The sequence below is a fragment of the Falco cherrug genome, chromosome 16 (assembly GCF_023634085.1).
Source record: "Falco cherrug isolate bFalChe1 chromosome 16, bFalChe1.pri, whole genome shotgun sequence".
NCBI lineage: Eukaryota > Metazoa > Chordata > Aves > Falconiformes > Falconidae > Falco > Falco cherrug.
This window is the reverse complement of record NC_073712.1, coordinates 7,263,384-7,280,593: the sequence shown is the minus strand read 5'-3', so window position 1 is coordinate 7,280,593 and position 17,210 is coordinate 7,263,384. Positions and strand designations below refer to the sequence as shown.

The 17,210-nt window shown below is 50.9% G+C and overlaps 1 protein-coding gene across 1 annotated transcript in view; it reads right to left on the bottom strand.

Moving 5' to 3' along the window:
• The window catches only part of LOC102052627 (uncharacterized), a 77,437-nt gene that overhangs the window by 27,475 nt on the left and 32,752 nt on the right, over positions 1-17,210 (bottom strand). The window contains 22 exon segments of the mRNA XM_055728313.1: positions 1,235-1,323; positions 1,723-2,217; positions 2,796-2,881; positions 3,222-3,315; positions 3,448-3,630; positions 4,179-4,361; positions 4,787-4,978; positions 5,879-5,961; positions 6,693-6,789; positions 8,078-8,263; positions 8,542-8,907; positions 11,129-11,340; positions 12,180-12,329; positions 12,977-13,072; positions 13,337-13,528; positions 13,789-13,899; positions 14,075-14,138; positions 14,824-14,850; positions 15,432-15,503; positions 16,087-16,281; positions 16,694-16,779; positions 16,945-17,041. Of these exon segments, the coding sequence (XP_055584288.1) occupies positions 1,235-1,323; positions 1,723-2,217; positions 2,796-2,881; positions 3,222-3,315; positions 3,448-3,630; positions 4,179-4,361; positions 4,787-4,978; positions 5,879-5,961; positions 6,693-6,789; positions 8,078-8,263; positions 8,542-8,907; positions 11,129-11,340; positions 12,180-12,329; positions 12,977-13,072; positions 13,337-13,528; positions 13,789-13,899; positions 14,075-14,138; positions 14,824-14,850; positions 15,432-15,503; positions 16,087-16,281; positions 16,694-16,779; positions 16,945-17,041 (3,356 nt within the window).

Here is a 17,210-nt window from a genome sequence, read left to right as displayed (position 1 = left end):
ACAGCTGCAAGTTCTGCATTCGGCACAGGCACCATCTGCTTGTGGACAAGCTCTGTTGCCCCCAAGCACCCACTCAGCTGGGTCCCTCCAGGGGCTGTCAGCCCCCTGAAGGCTTCGGCACTTCTAGAGAAGCGTTGAGTCACTGCGGAGACAGGAAGGGTGTTTCCGCAAAGTACTCACGGAAAGGCCTCAGCGTGATGCAGATAAGTGCCAGGGCAAGATCTTCAGCTGAAGTTTAAAACCAATTTTAGTACGTACAGGAAGACTCAGAATAGCAATTCTTTGTAATAACACTTTTAAATTTTTTTCTCTCTGGTAAAATTACTGGTCTGTAAGGATTGCTATTTGCACAATGGTTCAGGCTCACCTCGAAGTAACGGCTACATCTGTGGTTTTCTGTGAACATTTTCAATGCTTTCAGTTCTCACAGGTAACACCCAGCTTACACATCCCATTTCTGTCAGATAATTTTTATAAGTATGTATCACTCACATGAAGACATTCACCTTTAATCCTCTCAGCAGCAGCAGCAGCACTTTCCACCTCAAGGCACTTAAGAAACACCTGGATCCTGATCAGGACCAGGCACAACACGAGCTTCATGGGGCTGAGAAACTGAACACGTGGAGGTACCCGAAGCGCAGGGTTTTCCTGAGCCTTCTCTACTGCAGCGTGAAGGTCTTTGGCATCGCTACGATTTAACATGAGGATAACTGCACTTGATTTCTGAACAGCATTCTTAGCTGGGTGGCAGAAAGCATTCCATCCTAACCCATCCCATCCTATCCCATCCCACCCCATCCCTGCGCATGAGTTGTGTGTCCAACACAGCGTGCAGCTGCTGCGGCTGCAGCCAAAGTGCAAGTGCTTCCCAGGCAGTAGCGCAGGGTCTGGGCTTTGTCATCCAAGGTCTGTTGATTGCTGCTTCAAGGCCAATTTCACAGGATGGAAAAGCAGAGCACTGAGATCAGTGTGATCAAGTCCAACAGGTCTACAGGTGCCTCGCCACTGTGCCTGTTCCCTAATCTAGAGGTTCATAATCAGCATTGCCAGGAGGAGGGGGAAGATTCCTACAAGAATCAAATAAGAAACTTCAGTCTTCAAACATATTCAACTACCTCTTCCCTCCCTTGTCCCCTTTACCTTCCCCCCTCCTTTTCACAGCATGATCTTAAAGCAATACGACAGCAGACCCTAGTAGAAGGCTTTTAAGCCTATTTCAAGCAGAACATACAGGAAACAATAACATAAAGATAGGCAAGATCATGGCACAGAGGTTCAGGAGTACGTATCGCTTACCAGCAATGATCATGTTCGCTCCACCTGGAAAGGAAGCAAGCAAAAGTGTGGAACTCGGCACCCGTTCAGCATGGTTATTCATCAAACTACACAACATGCAGTGTCTCAAGCCAGAGCCAAGGCACAAGGAAGACAATTTAAGCACCACACAGAACAGGACCCCTGCACAGCCCAGCTCCACAGATGTTCATCTGTTAAAACCCAGATGGCTTTACCAGGATACGTTTCCACTAGCCTGTGAGTCCACACCACCACCTAATCACGCTCTTTTGGCACTGGGTTTGAACTGAAGCTGTTTCAGGAATCATTGAAGGCTTACTCCTTAGCAGAACTATCTGATTTGAGGAGTCACAGAGGAAGGAAAAAACAGATATTTTGAAGACAGAGAGGAAGTAGCAAGACTAGGCACAGGAGGTAAGTCACCTCTGCATTCAGGGGTAGGTTTGCTCCAGACTCCAGGGTATTGCTGATCTGCTTTACAGTGAATAGAAGCTGGTCCAGCAAGGGTGAAGCCATCCTTGCATTCATAGACTACCACCGAGCCATGAACAAAGCGTGTGCCCTTCATGCCATTGTGCATCCCGTTGTCAATTGTGGGGGGCTCTTCACAGAGAATGCTGGGGAATGTCGGCAAGAGTGGAGACAGAGAGGAGGCAGCAAGACTAGGCACAGGAGGTAAGTCACCTCTGCATTCAGGGGTAGGTTTGCTCCAGACTCCAGGGTATTGCTGATCTGCTTTACAGTGAATAGAAGCTGGTCCAGCAAGGGTGAAGCCATCCTTGCATTCATAGACTACCACCGAGCCATGGACAAAGCGTGTGCCCTTCGTGCCATTGTGCATCCCGTTGTCAATTGTGGGGGGCTCTTCACAGAGAATGCTGGGGAATGTCGGCAAGAGTGGATGAGTAGTGCTCCTAACTGGAAAGGTGAAGAGGTGTGTGAGGAAAAGGAGGTACAGCCAAATGTCACGGGTCTAGCAGCAACTGAAAATCCTTTGAGCTTTCCTGCTCGGTGCTAGACCTCAGCTACTGCCTGCTAGCCCCAACTTCAGGATCTCACCCCATGAAATGAGCCACTGAAATGCCTTATCAGGCTAGAAGTGTTTCAGCCATTTCTAGCTTCACAAAACACTACACACTGACTTCGTAACACCTCATTTCAGCATTATACCAAATTGAGAGGACAGAGTTCTAGCATCCAATTATCTTTACCTTTTGCTAGTAACTAGAGAAAGAAAACTTTCCTCCTGTGACTGTTTTTTTTCCCTGTAATCTCTGCTCTTCCCTTGCTCCTGCCACTTTGTCAGCCTAATTTCTGAATCATACCAGAATATTGCACCTAAGGCCTCACCAACACGTGTTAGTATTGAAATAATGAATTTTACACTTGATTGAATTAATAAGCACAAGGAAGAGCAGCCCAAGTCCACCAGCAAGGCAGCTACACCAGCACAGTCCCAAATCTTAACAGCTCCATGCAGGGTTTTTCCTTCTTACTTTCACAGCGAGGAGGTGCTGTATCCCAATCAACTCCGTTCCCGGATACCACACATTTGGCAGAAGACGACCCCTTTAATTCATACCTAAAGAAAGAGAAGTTTAGGGCTTTCTAGAAGACATCCCAGAAAGGGTTCTTCCCCTGCCTCCCCACCACTGTGTGTAGGCAAGGTATTAAGCAGAAGTTGCCCCCGCTATGAGATGGGATCCGGCCATGCCGAAGCCGCTAAATAAGGGCACTAATAAGAGCTGAAGCAGTTCACTGCATCACCAAGCACACGCGTGTTGCCACACGCTCATCTCACTGAAGACATGATGTAGAGTTTCACTGGAGACTTGCACTGGGAAACCCAGGAGGGTGTTACTGCCTGTGATCCCCATCTTCTGATCCCCAAGTTGGTGCCTTTCAAGCAGTGATCCACTCACCCAGGCTCACATATGAATGTCACAACGGTCTCAAACAGGAAATTGGCTGCAATCACAGTCCCGTTTGCTAATGTGAGAGGAGTGCATTGCTGTCCTAGAGGGAAAGAAAGCAACACGGGAATTACTTCAAACCCAGAGATGGGCACGACCCAGATTTCAGAGTAACATCTCAAGCATGCACAGATCACTCGCACAGTCAGGATGGGAGAGGAACAGAGATACTCACGTATACAGAAGTCTGGCTCTGCAGACCAAGTTCCATTACTCAGACAAGTGACAACAGATGACTTTCCACTTGCCGTGTCATAACCCGGTTTACACCGATATCTCAATTCAGTTCCAGCAAGAGAGCTGTCACCCACAATACTTGTTAACTCAGCGAAAGAGAAGTGTGGAGCAGGACCACACACTAGCAATTGGAGACAAAAGCAAGGTTAGTTACAGAAGGGTCCCCAGAGGGTCTGTAGTAACAACAGCGAACTGCACGTTTTGGAGCACACAGCTTTTTAACCTGTTTGAATGTTAGTGTCTGGGACACAGTTTACATCCAACCCATTTAGGAAACAGCAGTATACGTCAGTTTGCTTAACTGGAGAAAAGGTGGAGATTGAGCAGCATCTCTGCCTCAGAGACGCTCCTTCACTGACCAGCCCACCATGCAGGACCTCGACTCAGCTGAGCTCAGAAGCCAAGCATCCCCGACAGGTCTGGAAGCTGGTGAAGCCAGCTTGTCAGGTGTTGCCTCTTCTTTCAGTGCACTTTTGGACCATTTGCTGCTCACAAATAAACAGCTTCAGGTATAAACATGTGACTGGCCTGGGCTGCCATGCTGAGGATGCACGCCAGCATGCTCTGCAAGGGTGTGACTACAAGTGCACAAGGTTCAGAAGCTGGCACGCTCAACAGCTCTTAGATCTACATCACGGCAATTGCTCAAGGAAATTAATTTGTACTCACCTGGGTCACATGTTGGCAGAGGTGGCTTCCAGGTGCTGTCTGCTTCACAAGTCACTATATTGCTACCATTTAATACATGACCAGGATTACACTCAAAGACCACCGTATTTTTGTACGTGTGCTCAGTGCCAAAGCCGGATAACCTTTTCCCATTTTTCACTTCTGGATTTTTACATTTGACCACTGGAAGTGAAGAAAAGACAATAAGAATAAGAAGGAAAAGCCCTGCAGTGACACCAGAGGCATCGTGCGAGAAGCTTACCAAAGAACTGCTGTCCTTTCGCTTTGAGAGAGGCAGGTCCCCAGTGGGGTACAAATGCTCCATGAACAGAGACATCATTAAGAAACTGCACACGTGACAGCTTTGTTTTTCATTTGCAGGAAGCCCTGGGCATGGGTAGGGAGAGGGAGGCTTTCTGTGGGCTGAAGAATCCATTAAACCAAGCCCTGCCTCTCCGCACGACTTGGGAGACCACTGCGTTAGGCTTTTTGGGAATCCTTTTAGACTCAAATCAACCTCCTCACGGCTGGCAGCCCATTGGGCAAGTACAGAGGGAGAGGGATGAGAAACAAGGTCAAAAGAAAAAGGAGAGAAAGAAAGCAGCTACCTTTGCATTCAGGGGCTGGACTGCTCCATATTCCATTAAGGTTATCATTTGTCGTACAGTGAATCGTCTCATTTCCAATAAGAGAAAAACCCTGGTTACATCTGTAGGTTACAACCATGCCAAAGGTGAAATCTCTGTCCCCATCGGTGAGCTGCCCATTCTTGATCTCAGGAGGTGGTAAACAGGGAATAACTGCATGAGGAAGCAACAGCAAGAAAATGCAAGAACATTTCCATCGAATATGAAACTAGCTACTAGAAACCAAAAAAAAAAATAAACCCCCAAATTAAAAACAGGGAAGCAGCCCTAAAGCAATCATCTCAACCTGAAGTCTTGAATGTGCCTTTAAATTCTGAATGTGTTTCAGGATTTTTTTAAATGCAGAAACGGTAAAATGGCAAAATAGCATCTATCATCCAAGAGGAGATACTACAGAAGTTGCCTTCTTGAGGCAATAAATATGCTCTCACCAAGCAATTTGGGACCCTCACCTACTGGTGATGGCATTTCCTACCTTCATCACTCTAACAAGGATGAGGCCAGCACACCTGTTGTAGCAGCAAACCATCTAAACTAGCAGCAGCCGATGGTCAGGCCCATCCTACAGGATGCTAAAAAAGCCCAAATAGCACCAACAGATCTCTTAGCATTTCTCTCCCCTTTGAAAATTGAGATTTTGGGTGTGCAGACATGTCTGAAGGTATCCCAGTCCCGGTCAAGCACACCTCTTGATAAAAAAAATCAGCAACAGTTGCCTGACAGAAAAGAAACACGAGTGATGCCAGGTCCACGCCAGCCCGGCAGGAAGCTTGCTGTGTGCCTAGGCTGGGCAACCCCAACAAGCAGCCACATCTCTGCCTGCAGAGCTGCTGCCAACATCCAGAGAGCTGCCTCAGTATTTAATTTTCATTCCCAGCTCACCAAGAGTGCTTGTTTGGGGAGGGGTAAGATGTTAAAGTCTCTTTGAAGGCTAATGTAATTTGCATTAGGTACCAGGCAAAAAGTATCCACCTGCTGTTCCCCAAATTACCATATATATACTGTATTAGCTTTGAGGAAGAGATGTACACAAAACATTTAAGATCTGCTTACTGTCACAGTGTGGAATGCTGCTCCAAGAAACTTCATTGCCGTCAAGTACACATTGCGCAGATGATGCCCCAACTAATCGGTACCTTAGAAAAGAAAAGGTTGAATCTCTGAAAAAAGTGAAGGACAACTTGGGAAATTCAGAAAGTTGTACAGTTTCTAATGGTATTCTCTGGAGGAGCTGAACCCTAGGGGAGAGTCAGCTAGCCCTCCCATAAAACACTATTTTCTCAGTACCTAAAGAAATGCAAGATATGATGCAGTTAGAGGAAGCTTAATACTTGCACAAGGCTCACAGGAGCGCGGGGGAGACGGCATCCCCACCATCCCCACCCTGGCTCTGTTCAGCCCCGTGCTGTGTGGCCACAGACCCAAACAGCAACTTATTTTCTGAGCAGAGCTAGGTGTCACACTGACCGTACCTTAACCCTCTGCTCCCCTCTGGCCCCGCTCCCAGCCTCCCAGGACACCACAGCACTCTTTTCCCAAGACCCCTTCGCTAAGACATGGCCAGCCAGACCCATTGCACAACAGCAAATGCTGAATTACTAACGAGCACCGACAGGAAAGGAACAAAACCCTTGGCAAAGCAGCCGAAAAGCAATCTGCAAAGACCATGCTCTCACGCCTAGAAGATCATCTGTTTTGACAGCAACAGCGGGAGACCCCTATGGCTCCCTGCTCCAAACACCTCCAGCCGTGCCCGTGCTCACCAAGGAAAGAGCCCCCAGCTATTATGAAACTCCGAGTCTCCCATGGGTGCTGTCTCCCCAGTCTCTGCGCTGCCAGCTCACCAGGAGCCTGGCCCAACGCTTACCCTGAGTTACAGGTGAAGGTTATCATCGCCCCGAACAAGAGGTCGGTCGTGTAGTCAAATTTGCCGTTCATGATGTCCGGTGGACCACATGACTTTCCTGGAAGGGCAAAGGTGGTGAAAATATAGTAAATTGATTACTGCTTATGAAAAAGCCTTTGTCTTCAATTAGGAATTGCTTAACTCAGACAGGGAGCTCAAGGACAACTTGAATGAGCAGCTGGGGTTTGTCCTGAGCCCCCCGAACAAGCAAAATGTGAGCGGGACCACCCAGACACTAATACTGTGTGAGCTGTGTCACGATGGTAACTCCGCTGCGCTCAAGTGTCTGGCCAACGTCCCTGGTGTGTTTTGGTTTTCACTGAGCATAAAGGCAGGCAAGCTCCGGGAGCAGGCCAGCAGCCTCACCGACGGGTGGACCGTGCTGCGCAGGAATTTTCCCAGTTACGAGAAACTCCCAGCACCGGAAAATTAACTCCACCACAGCCAAAACCAGGACACAGCCTCTATAAAGCTCTGCAGTAACGAATTGGTGCTTTGCTCCTATTGCTCTGTTATGTTATTATGCACAATAACTAGTACTCTTTCCTTTTACCATATTGCATGCTATTTTCCTTTATTATATTGTAATATAATAAACTGCATTTATTCTTATATTTGATCCGGAATTCATTTTTGCTTGGCATCCAGTCAATCAGCAAAACAGTAAGTGATCAGCATTAGCTTTATTTTATAGCACCATAGTGAAATGCAGGTGTCAGTGCTGTTTGGTGTCATTACAGACTAATTGACCATTTACCAGGCACCTAAATTCCCTCATGAGCAAACAGCACTTTCAAAACAGATGGAAAAGCCACATTAACTTCTGAGGAACTGGAAGTTAAAATAAAATAAAAAGCAAGAAACAGCACAGCTAAAGCTAAGGACAAACTAAAGGAGCCAAGGTTCATGGGCTTACTGAGAAAGGAAACTGATAAAGAGCGAGGCGGGCTCAGGCAGAGGTGGGAAATGGTGTGAAGGAGAAGGGGACAAGGGGACAGGGGGGACCCCCCGATGGCCTTAGGGCCAGTACAGGTGCATTACATGGGGACAATAGACTCCCGCAGCCTTTTCCACACTGTACTTTGTTTCTTTGCAATTATACCATTTACGCTATATCACTAGATTATAAAGTAATTAAGCAGGACAGAGGTCACCTCCCAGAGCCTAACGTCAGCAGGCGGAAGGGCAGCCACCAGCAGACATGCAGCGAAAGCGCTCATCCTCAGGTCCCCGAAAAACCACACCCCAGGCAGCACCCTGCTCAACGGTGCCGAACCGCCAGCGGGGTCCTGGGTGCAGCAGGACCCCCCTCTGCCACCCCCGGAGCTTGCCACAGGGGAACTCACCGATGCAGAAGTCAGGGTCCCATGACCAGAGGGAGTTGGGGCCACAGGTGACCACGGCGGACTTGCCCCTGGCCATCGTGTACCCCGGGCGGCAGCTGTACCTCAGCGTGGCCCCGACGGCGTAGGGCGGCTCCAGGGGCACGGGGGGCTCCGCGAAGGCAAACCGGGGTGGCTGCCCACACTCACCTGAGGGCAAGGGGTGATGGCTGGGGGGGCTCGCCTTGGCCCTTCCCCACGCAGCCCCGGCCCCATGCCACCCAGCCCCCTTTCCCAGGCAGGCCCATCCCCACCAAGCCCCTTCCCCAGGCAGCTTCACCCCCTTCCCCAGGCAGCCCTGCCCCTTCCCCAGGCAGCTTCACCCCACGCACCTTCGCCCCCTCCCCCAGGCAGCCCTGCTCCTTCCCCACGCACCTTCGCCCCCTTCCCCACACAGTCTTGCCCCCTTCCCACGCAGCCCCGCTCACCCCAGGCGCCAGGCAGCGCCAGCAGCACCGCGCAGAGCCAGAGCAGCGTCATGGCTGCGCCCGGTGCGGGTCCCGGTGCGGGTGCGGGTGCGGACGCCGGCGCGGATGCCAGATGCAGCCCTGAGCCGCAGCACGGCCCTATCCGGGGCGGGCAGGGGCCGGGCCAGCCCCCGCTTCTTTGATGCCTCCGCTGCCGCGGTGGGGCTGGGCTCCCGGGGCCGCTCCCTCCGTTACTGGGTAAGGAACGACGCCGCTTGACAACCGGGAAAGAGCAAAAGAGGCGGCTGGTGCTGGGCTGGGGGCTCCCCCCGCTCCCCCCGGCAGCGCGGGGGTAAAGCTCTCCGGCCCGGCCCCTGGCACGAAAGGGTTAATAACCCCTGAGCTCAGCAACCCAGCGCACAGCCTGTGTGTGTCCCGGGAGAGCCAGCCCTGCGAGGGATGCTTACCCCTGCGAGGGATGCTTACCCCTGCGAGGGGTGCTTACCCCTGCGAGGGGTGCTTACCCCTGCGAGGGATGCTTACCCTGCGAGGGATGCTTACCCCTGCGAGGGATGCTTACCCCTGCGAGGGATGCTTACCCCTGCGAGGGGTGCTTACCCCTGCGAGGGATGCTTACCCCTGCGAGGGATGCTTACCCCTGCGAGGGATGCTTACCCCTGCGAGGGGTGCTTACCCCTGCGAGGGATGCTTACCCTGCGAGGGATGCTTACCCCTGCGAGGGGTGCTTACCCCTGCGAGGGATGCTTACCCCTGCGAGGGGTGCTTACCCCTGCGAGGGGTGCTTACCCCTGCGAGGGATGCTTACCCCTGCGAGGGATGCTTACCCCTGCGAGGGATGCTTACCCCTGCGAGGGGTGCTTACCCCTGCGAGGGATGCTTACCCCTGCGAGGGATGCTTACCCCTGCGAGGGATGCTTACCCCTGCGAGGGATGCTTACCCCTGCGAGGGGTGCTTACCCCTGCGAGGGATGCTTACCCCTGCGAGGGATGCTTACCCCTGCGAGGGGTGCTTACCCCTGCGAGGGATGCCTACCCTTGCTCGGTGTCCCCCGCCCTACCCTTGGTCCTCACCTCGAGGGCAGCCCAAGCTCTTGCCTTGCTGCCACACCGTGATGTGCCCTGCCTGTGCCTCCTCTTCCCTGCACCTCTCCATCAGTTAGGTGAGGTTCAGGGCATGCTGCGGGTACCGCTTGGCACCCCTGGAACAGCCCCTGTTGCCTCCAACCCCCTGTTCGAAGGGACGATGAAAAGGGGACAGTGAGGGATGGGTGGCCATTGCCTCTCCTCAAAGCAATATCAGGACTGCACCCATCAGCACAAGCCCCCAGAAACACGCTGTGTCCCAGCCCGGTAACAAATACAGTATCAGAATCAGACAACTGCACAGCACCTTTCTGCCCTACCTGTGGCACTGCCTGTCCTTTGCCAGAACACCAATAAACACAATCTGTTGGCAAACACCGATAAAGCAGGAAGGCAATTTTTACAGCTTCTGTATTATCACTGTTGATTTTGCCCCCACGTCAAAACAAAACAAGGAGTACAGGCCCATAAACACCAAGCAGGGAGCAGTCAGCTTAATCCTCTTGAACTCCTTGCCAGAGCTGCAGCCTGGTACAGGAATACTCGGGGTCAGCTGAGGCAGGGTTATATCTGGAGAGGATCCACACCTTCCCCACACCTCCCCGGTACTGCCCGGGGTGGGGGTGGGGGGGAACGGACTCTGCTCCAGCCCCAGTGCCTTGCCTCTGTCATTGCGGTTCCCAGGAAACACTATCACAGTTCCCAGGAAGGGCCAGGCACATTGCTATGGACATGACAGCAGCAATTATCTGAGCAGCAGCAATTACCTGAGTACTTGATTACATCCAGCAAAGAATGACATTGCAAAACCATTTCAAGTGCTCTGTGAGAAAGTTTCATTAGTAAATATGAAAAAAAACCACCACCAACCCAATGCCAACCCCAAGCCAGGATGCCATCATTGCTTATTTTGTATTCCTTTTATTTACAAAACGTTTCATTATAAATACTGCAATTGTTGCACTTTTATCTGTATGCTAGTAAAGGAACCTCAGTAAACAAGTACGTTTTTTTAAAATACAAGTAGTAACTTTTATAATACAAGTAAATCTTGCAAGACTGTGCAAAGAGTGTGTTTACTTTGAAACTGTTTTCCCAGTGGAAAGAAACGTTTACTGACTTTTTTTTAAACCCTCACTTTAAAAGCTACAAAAATAGTTTTGTTATACTAAACCAAACAACAGAGTAGGTATTGAACCACCGTGGAGCTGGATTTGAAGTATGCTTTGGTTTTCCTGCTTCTTTACAAAGAAATTCTTGATTGTGAAATCAGACACTTCAGGTGGCCTTACTGCATGTCAAGCGTCAGCCCTGAGAGCGCCAATGACCCCCCTGCCCTCCCGCCAGCCTCACGCCGATAAGAACGCTACAGCTGTCGGCATTTGTCCTGCAACAGGGAAATGAGCAATTAATTAGGGTTAGTCACCACGTGCTGCAGCCCCTCAGCTTTGCAGCCGCCAGTTGGTGGCCCCATAGCGTGGGTGTCCCCCGTGGGGGTCCCTACCGTTGGGTGCTGGGTGCTGGGGCTGGCACAGGTGTGCGTGGGTGGGCACCGCGCAGACGGGGCAGACGTGGCAGCTGGGGGTGCGGTGGGAGACAAGGTGAGCCAGGGTCCCCTCGCCGGCCAGGGGACACACGGGGCAGCTCGCCCTGTCGCTGTGGACAAGGGAGATGTGCAGCCGGTCGGTGCAGGGGGGGCAGACGGGACCCCATGGGCTGTGAAGAGAGAGCCAAGGGTGAGCCCTGGCGGGTTCATGTCGGAAAGTGCTCCTCGCCGAGCCACGCCACACAGGCTCTGCCACCCATGAGAGCTAGTTTCATTAACAGTTTCAAAGTTATGAACTTTTTAAACCCAAACAACTAGCGACTTATGAGTGCAGAACCAAAATGGCTCCTCCAGGGTTAGGGCTAAAAGCAAGTGGAACAAGCAGACGAAATCAATGATCACTAAAAAGAAGTTCATACTTAAAAAAGCTAAAGCAGGCAGGTGCACGCCTCAAACCGTGTTGATTTTAACCAAATATTTGTTTGAATTTGCCTCTGCCAGTGATGACTCTTAAGCTTTGTGGGCAACTGCCAAAAAATAAGGGAGGCATAGAGCAGCTCTTTGCTCACCTCATGGCTGCTGTACCCCAAACAAAAAAGCCATGCCTGGGGGGGAAAAAGCTCTTGGCAGCTAGGTGAACGGAAGGGTCTCTTACAGCACTCCGGCTCTTTGCTGCTTAACCAAAACCAGAGCTCCATTGTGGGCCAAAGAAGACGTGAGGCTGAGCCAAGTGAGGGCAGCTGAGGAGCACAAGCTGATTCAGACACACCAAGAAAACCACGCCAGCATCATCCGGATAAACCCCACACCAGTTTCACCTCTCTGCTTGCAAGCAGGCACTGTGCTTTTCCTCCGATTCAAAGCTAGAAGCAAGCGGAACTGACATTTACGCGCCTCCGTCATTTTTTTATTCCAAGCGAAGCGGTTAACTCAGGTTTGAGGATGCTCGGTGCGCACCGCGGTGCTCGATGCTGAGAGGAGCTCCCTGCACCGGCCGCATCGCACTCACCTCTCGTCCTGCCGGCGGAGCCCCCCCGGCCGCCCCCCAGGTGTTGCACTGTCACACTGGCCAAGGTGGGCGCGCAGCCAGTTCTCACAGATGGGGCAGATGTGGTGGCTGCTGTGGAGAAGCATCACTGAGGTCCTATGTTGAGTCCCTCTAGAGAGACTCAAAAATCACCGTGACGCTCAGCACTGCCAGCTTCCCCAGTACTGAGGTGCCGTCCCAAGCAGGATGGAAACCTGGAGTCAGCTCTATCACAAACCTCCCCCGCTTTGCTAAAATGGATGAGATGTTTCTTTGCTTCTCCTGAAACACACTGCTTCATAAATCCGTACCCTCCTTATAGCTAGACCCCCAGTTCCCAGCCTCACCCCACGAAACCTGCAAAGCCAATTACGCCTCAGACGCCTGTTGCTCTCCCAGAGCAGAGGAGGAGCAAAGCGGGCAGCTCGGCATTGGCACGGGAACCCTCCAGGCACTGTGGTGTGCAGCGCAACACAAGTAAAGCAACAGGAGAAACACACACACGTGCGGAATGCCTTTTAAAAGCACTGAAAGAACAAAGCATAAAGATTGCCCAGAGCTCCCTCGTGTTAGGGGAAAAAAGCAGAGCGATTAGTGTTCCAAAAGTAATTAAATGCTGTAATACTAAGCGGAGTGTCAAGACAGGAAAGAGGTGGGAATGAGCAAGGAGGGGTGGAACACCCTTATTTTCTGCTTGAATAAATACAATTCTACTCTACTCTGAAACGACTTATTCAAGGCCACCGTGGCATCTGTGTATTTTTGAGTGGCAGACAGACCTTTCACGGTTCGAGGGCTGCTCCACCTTGCTCCACTCCGAAACAGCTTCTCCTGTGCCGTCACCCCCCAGCACCTCTGCAGCCTGGGCAGGAGAGCTGAGCGCAGAGAGAGAGAGAAGACAACCTGAACCCAGCTGAAGGCATGGCCCTCCGGGAATGACTGCTGCCCGACGGAACCGCTTTTCTTCTAAACAGCACATACCTTCCACTGCCAAAACTGAACTTAAAGGAACCAGAGGAATCCAAACTGCAAATCCTGCTCTATCCGCGCACAGATGCTTTCTCCCCTGCAAGAAGCACCCCTTCCCCCCATTCTGCTCCACACGGACCCAGGAGCAAATGCCTGGTTGGTCGTGGTACCTCGTGCCCGCTGGGCTCTGGCTGTCCCTGCCGCCGATGCTGGGGACCGAGTAGGTGCGCGGCGTGCCGGGCTGGGCGCTCAGCCAGTCCTCGCAGGCGGCACAGCCGCAGTGCGGGGGCTCGGCGTGGGGGGCCAGGGCGGCGTGCAGCTGCTCCTCGCAGGTGGGACACACGTGGCAACTCGTTGTGTGGCTGCAGATGAGAAAGACGGGGGAATCCGTCCTGCTGAGCCCCCAGAGCAGCCACCAACACCAAACCCTCCCGTGAAGCAGCTGCTGCCTCTTGGGCGGGCGGCACATCCCTCGCATCGGCAGAGGGCTTGGTGCTTTAGAGTCAAAGACTGCATGAGGATGTGCAGTCAGGCATGGCAAGGTTTGTAGCTAGAAATAACACCAGGGAGATCCGTGGGAAGAGTGGCACAAGCTTTTGGGCAGACGAACAAGCAAACCTACCAAAAATAGGAATGCCACGGCAAGGGCTGCTTCTCATCATCTGGTCCTTTTGGATGTGTTGGTGGATCCCTTCCCTTCATCTCGTGCTTTTGTAAACCCATATCGTAAGACCTGAAGAGACAGAAAGGAGAACACTCGTAGAATAAAAAGCAACTTAGCAACATGGAAAGATAGTAACAATTGTGCAAATATATACTGAAGGTAATTACCTCAGAGCTTAAAAGGAAATACTCAGTTCACCTTAGAGAAAGTTATGATTTATAAGGGGTAGCTTAGGCTCACTTACTGGATTTTATTGTCGTTGCACCTCATGATGATCCCAGCTAGAATTCCAAGGGCTACTAGGAGAACTAACAAACAAAGAAGAAAAAAGAAAAAAAACCAACCCAACTACAAATAAACCCAACCCAAAATAAACAACACATTTGGTATGTAATTCCAGAGAAATACTGCAGTTTGGTAAAAGACGGGCTGCAAAATTCTCCGCTCCGGGGCTGCCTGTCACCACCCAGAAGCCCCCCCTCAGCCAGAATAACGCACACCCCCCTCTTGTGTCTCTGAACACAAAGCACAGAAACCACGAAGTGTGGTGCCATGCTGAACTTGTTAAGGGTGTGATCCTCATTTATTGTTTTTATAGACAGCCCCCTTTTGTATTTTAAACGCGTTCACCATTTTTAGTACTGAACTTTTTCACCACAAGGATGTTCCGAGCTTCACTAATCTCTTATCTTTCAAAGCATGCCAAGCCCTTTTAAAGCAACTTTATCAATTCAAGAGGGACAGGGTGTACAGTTTTTGGTTGGCTTCTTACAATGACTTCTTTGGATTCTTCCATAGTAAGACACAGACAATCTGTCCAGTTGCTTGCAACGCTGCTGCGTTACCCAACAGCAGAGAAATCCCTGAATCCTGACCAGAGCACTCAGTACCAGGGGTAGCGAAATGAATAACCAAACCCACCAACTCCAGGTATTTAACAGCAAACAACAACTTAGGCTTAGGAAAGTATATTTTCTATTTTAAACTACTTACCAATGCAACTTGGGATGAGGATACTCACTAGAGAAGAAAATAATGAAACACGTTAAAAAAATGAAGCCAACAATGCTGATAACTAAAAAGGAAGTTCCTAAGTCTATTCCCACAGAACAACATTATTCAAATCCAGATAACCATAAAGCTGCTGAGAAGACAAAATGCTATAAAACAACCTGTCATCAACTACTACACACATCATTACACGCTGCTGGAGTCCACCGGAGTCCCTCACTCCTCCTCTCTCCACTGAGAGAGCTGAGGTCCGTAGCTCCAGGCTGCTCCACCCTCAGCAACATCCAAATACAGCCAAGATAACGTCAGCGGTTTCTACTGAGCTGCTTGGCTGCACAGAGGGAGTCAAAAATCCTCACCAGCACCAAAAATCCTACCCCGTATCATGTCAGCTGAGAACAGAGAGAAAAGGGGATTAGGACAGGGAGCAAACCTGAGCAGTCCCTTAGAAATGGGAAGATGGACCCACCAAAAGGAATGAAGAAGGCACAACAGGAGCAGAAAACCAACAGCACGTGGAGTGCCCAATCTGGGTGCAACTACAGCAATTACAAGGACTCTGAGGCTGAATGCCTCTCCTGAATTCTTACCTAGCCAGTAAGGATTCCCTCCTATCTTCTCTTCCGAGGGTTTAGTTTGGTTTGTCGCTGCTGTAGTGCTAACTATAGAGAGAAACAAATAAAGGAAAATGACTCAAAATTATATTTTATATAATTCTCCATTTATACAGAATATATATAATACTTCAGTGAGGAGTAAATGTAGCATGAGCAGGTGGCTTGTGCATCTGTGGCTACAACAGCGAGAGCTGTGGAAGAGTCACACAGGGACCTGCTGGTGACAATACAACCCCTAAGGACAGAGGGGACCCTGCTGTCCCGCTTGGCCTGGGTGTTGTTGGACATCAGATACAAATCCCTTCTGGGGTTTGGTCCACCAGCTTTGCAATTGCTGATACACTTCACACATTGTTAATTAAAATTCTGCCTGTTCCTCTTGGAGAGAAAACGTACACCTGTGTGTGGCTGTGCTCATGGCGCTCCCAGCAGAGCTGGGCATCGTGCAAAAGCACAGACCTGCCAACCATCGCTGCTGAAAGCAGATGCTGCTCCCCTGGAAACAACGCCTACGGGAATGCTGGCCAAACTGGAGCCCTTCCCTTTCTAAGAGCAGGGAATTAGGATTAATTAACTGCACAGCAAGAAAAACTGCTCGAGAACAAGATGATTATCCAGCAATGCCCACCCCTGCATTCAGGAGGAGACCCGCTCCAGACGCCATCGACCTGGTTTTCTGTTGTACAATGAAGAGTTTCATTTCCCACAAGCTGGAGCCCAGGCTCACACGTGTACATCACCACCGAGTTGTACGTGAACTCCTCTGTACCGCTGCCGTTATGCGTCCCATTGCGAATAGCTGGAGGTGGAGAACAAGAAATAGCTGTGGGAGAAAAAGAAAAAAAACTGAGCAGGTGACCTCTGGGATGCTCTTCTCCACGCTGTGAAAGGAGGAAAACCCAAGGGCCACGTTGCACCCATCACAGGGGCTGAAGCGGGAGCACTGGCCACCCTCTCAGCACCCAGATATCTTCAGGTGCCTCCCAGCCCGCTGTCCTGTGCCCACAGTGCCGCGGCAGCCCGAAGGGACACCGAGGCCACAGGGCTGGTCACTGGTGTCCGTCCTTCACGTGCAGAAGGCACCAGCGATGCTCCTGGCTAATCCCTGCTTTCATCACACCAGCTCTCTCCCTAACAGAGCTACTGCCCTGACTTCATTTAGTCAAATCAACACCCAGTGCAGTATTTCCGAGTTGGAATATCTGGTATTGCCAGGCAGGCACTGCACAACTTACCCTGACAAGTGGGAAGCTGGCTCCAGCCCACTTCACTTCCCCTTATGGAACAACGGATGATCCGTGACGCTCCCTTCAACGTGTACCTGCAGGGGTGAAAGGCACACCCCAAACCAGTCTGTCGTCACCAAGCCAGAATATGTCACCCCACAGAGGTGCTGAGGACTCGACAGGCAGAGCCCTTCATCCCAGCTCACACACCAGTGGCTCTGGCCAGGTGACTGGGACGCAGTGGGCAGCTTCACACTCACCCACGGTTACAGACCACCTCTGCCCTTGCACCGAACAGGTGATCACTTGTAATAACTTTGCCATATTCTGGATTTTCTGGAATACCACAAGATTTCCCTAGAAAAGAGTAAGATTATCCTTAGGACACTACAAGGATGGGCAAAAACGCCAGAGACAAACTCTTCATGACAGTATGGCAACGTCAGACCAGGCATCTGATGATATTTCATGCTAAAGGTCATTAAAAAATAGCAATCCTGAAACACAAGCACTTGGAACACAGTGC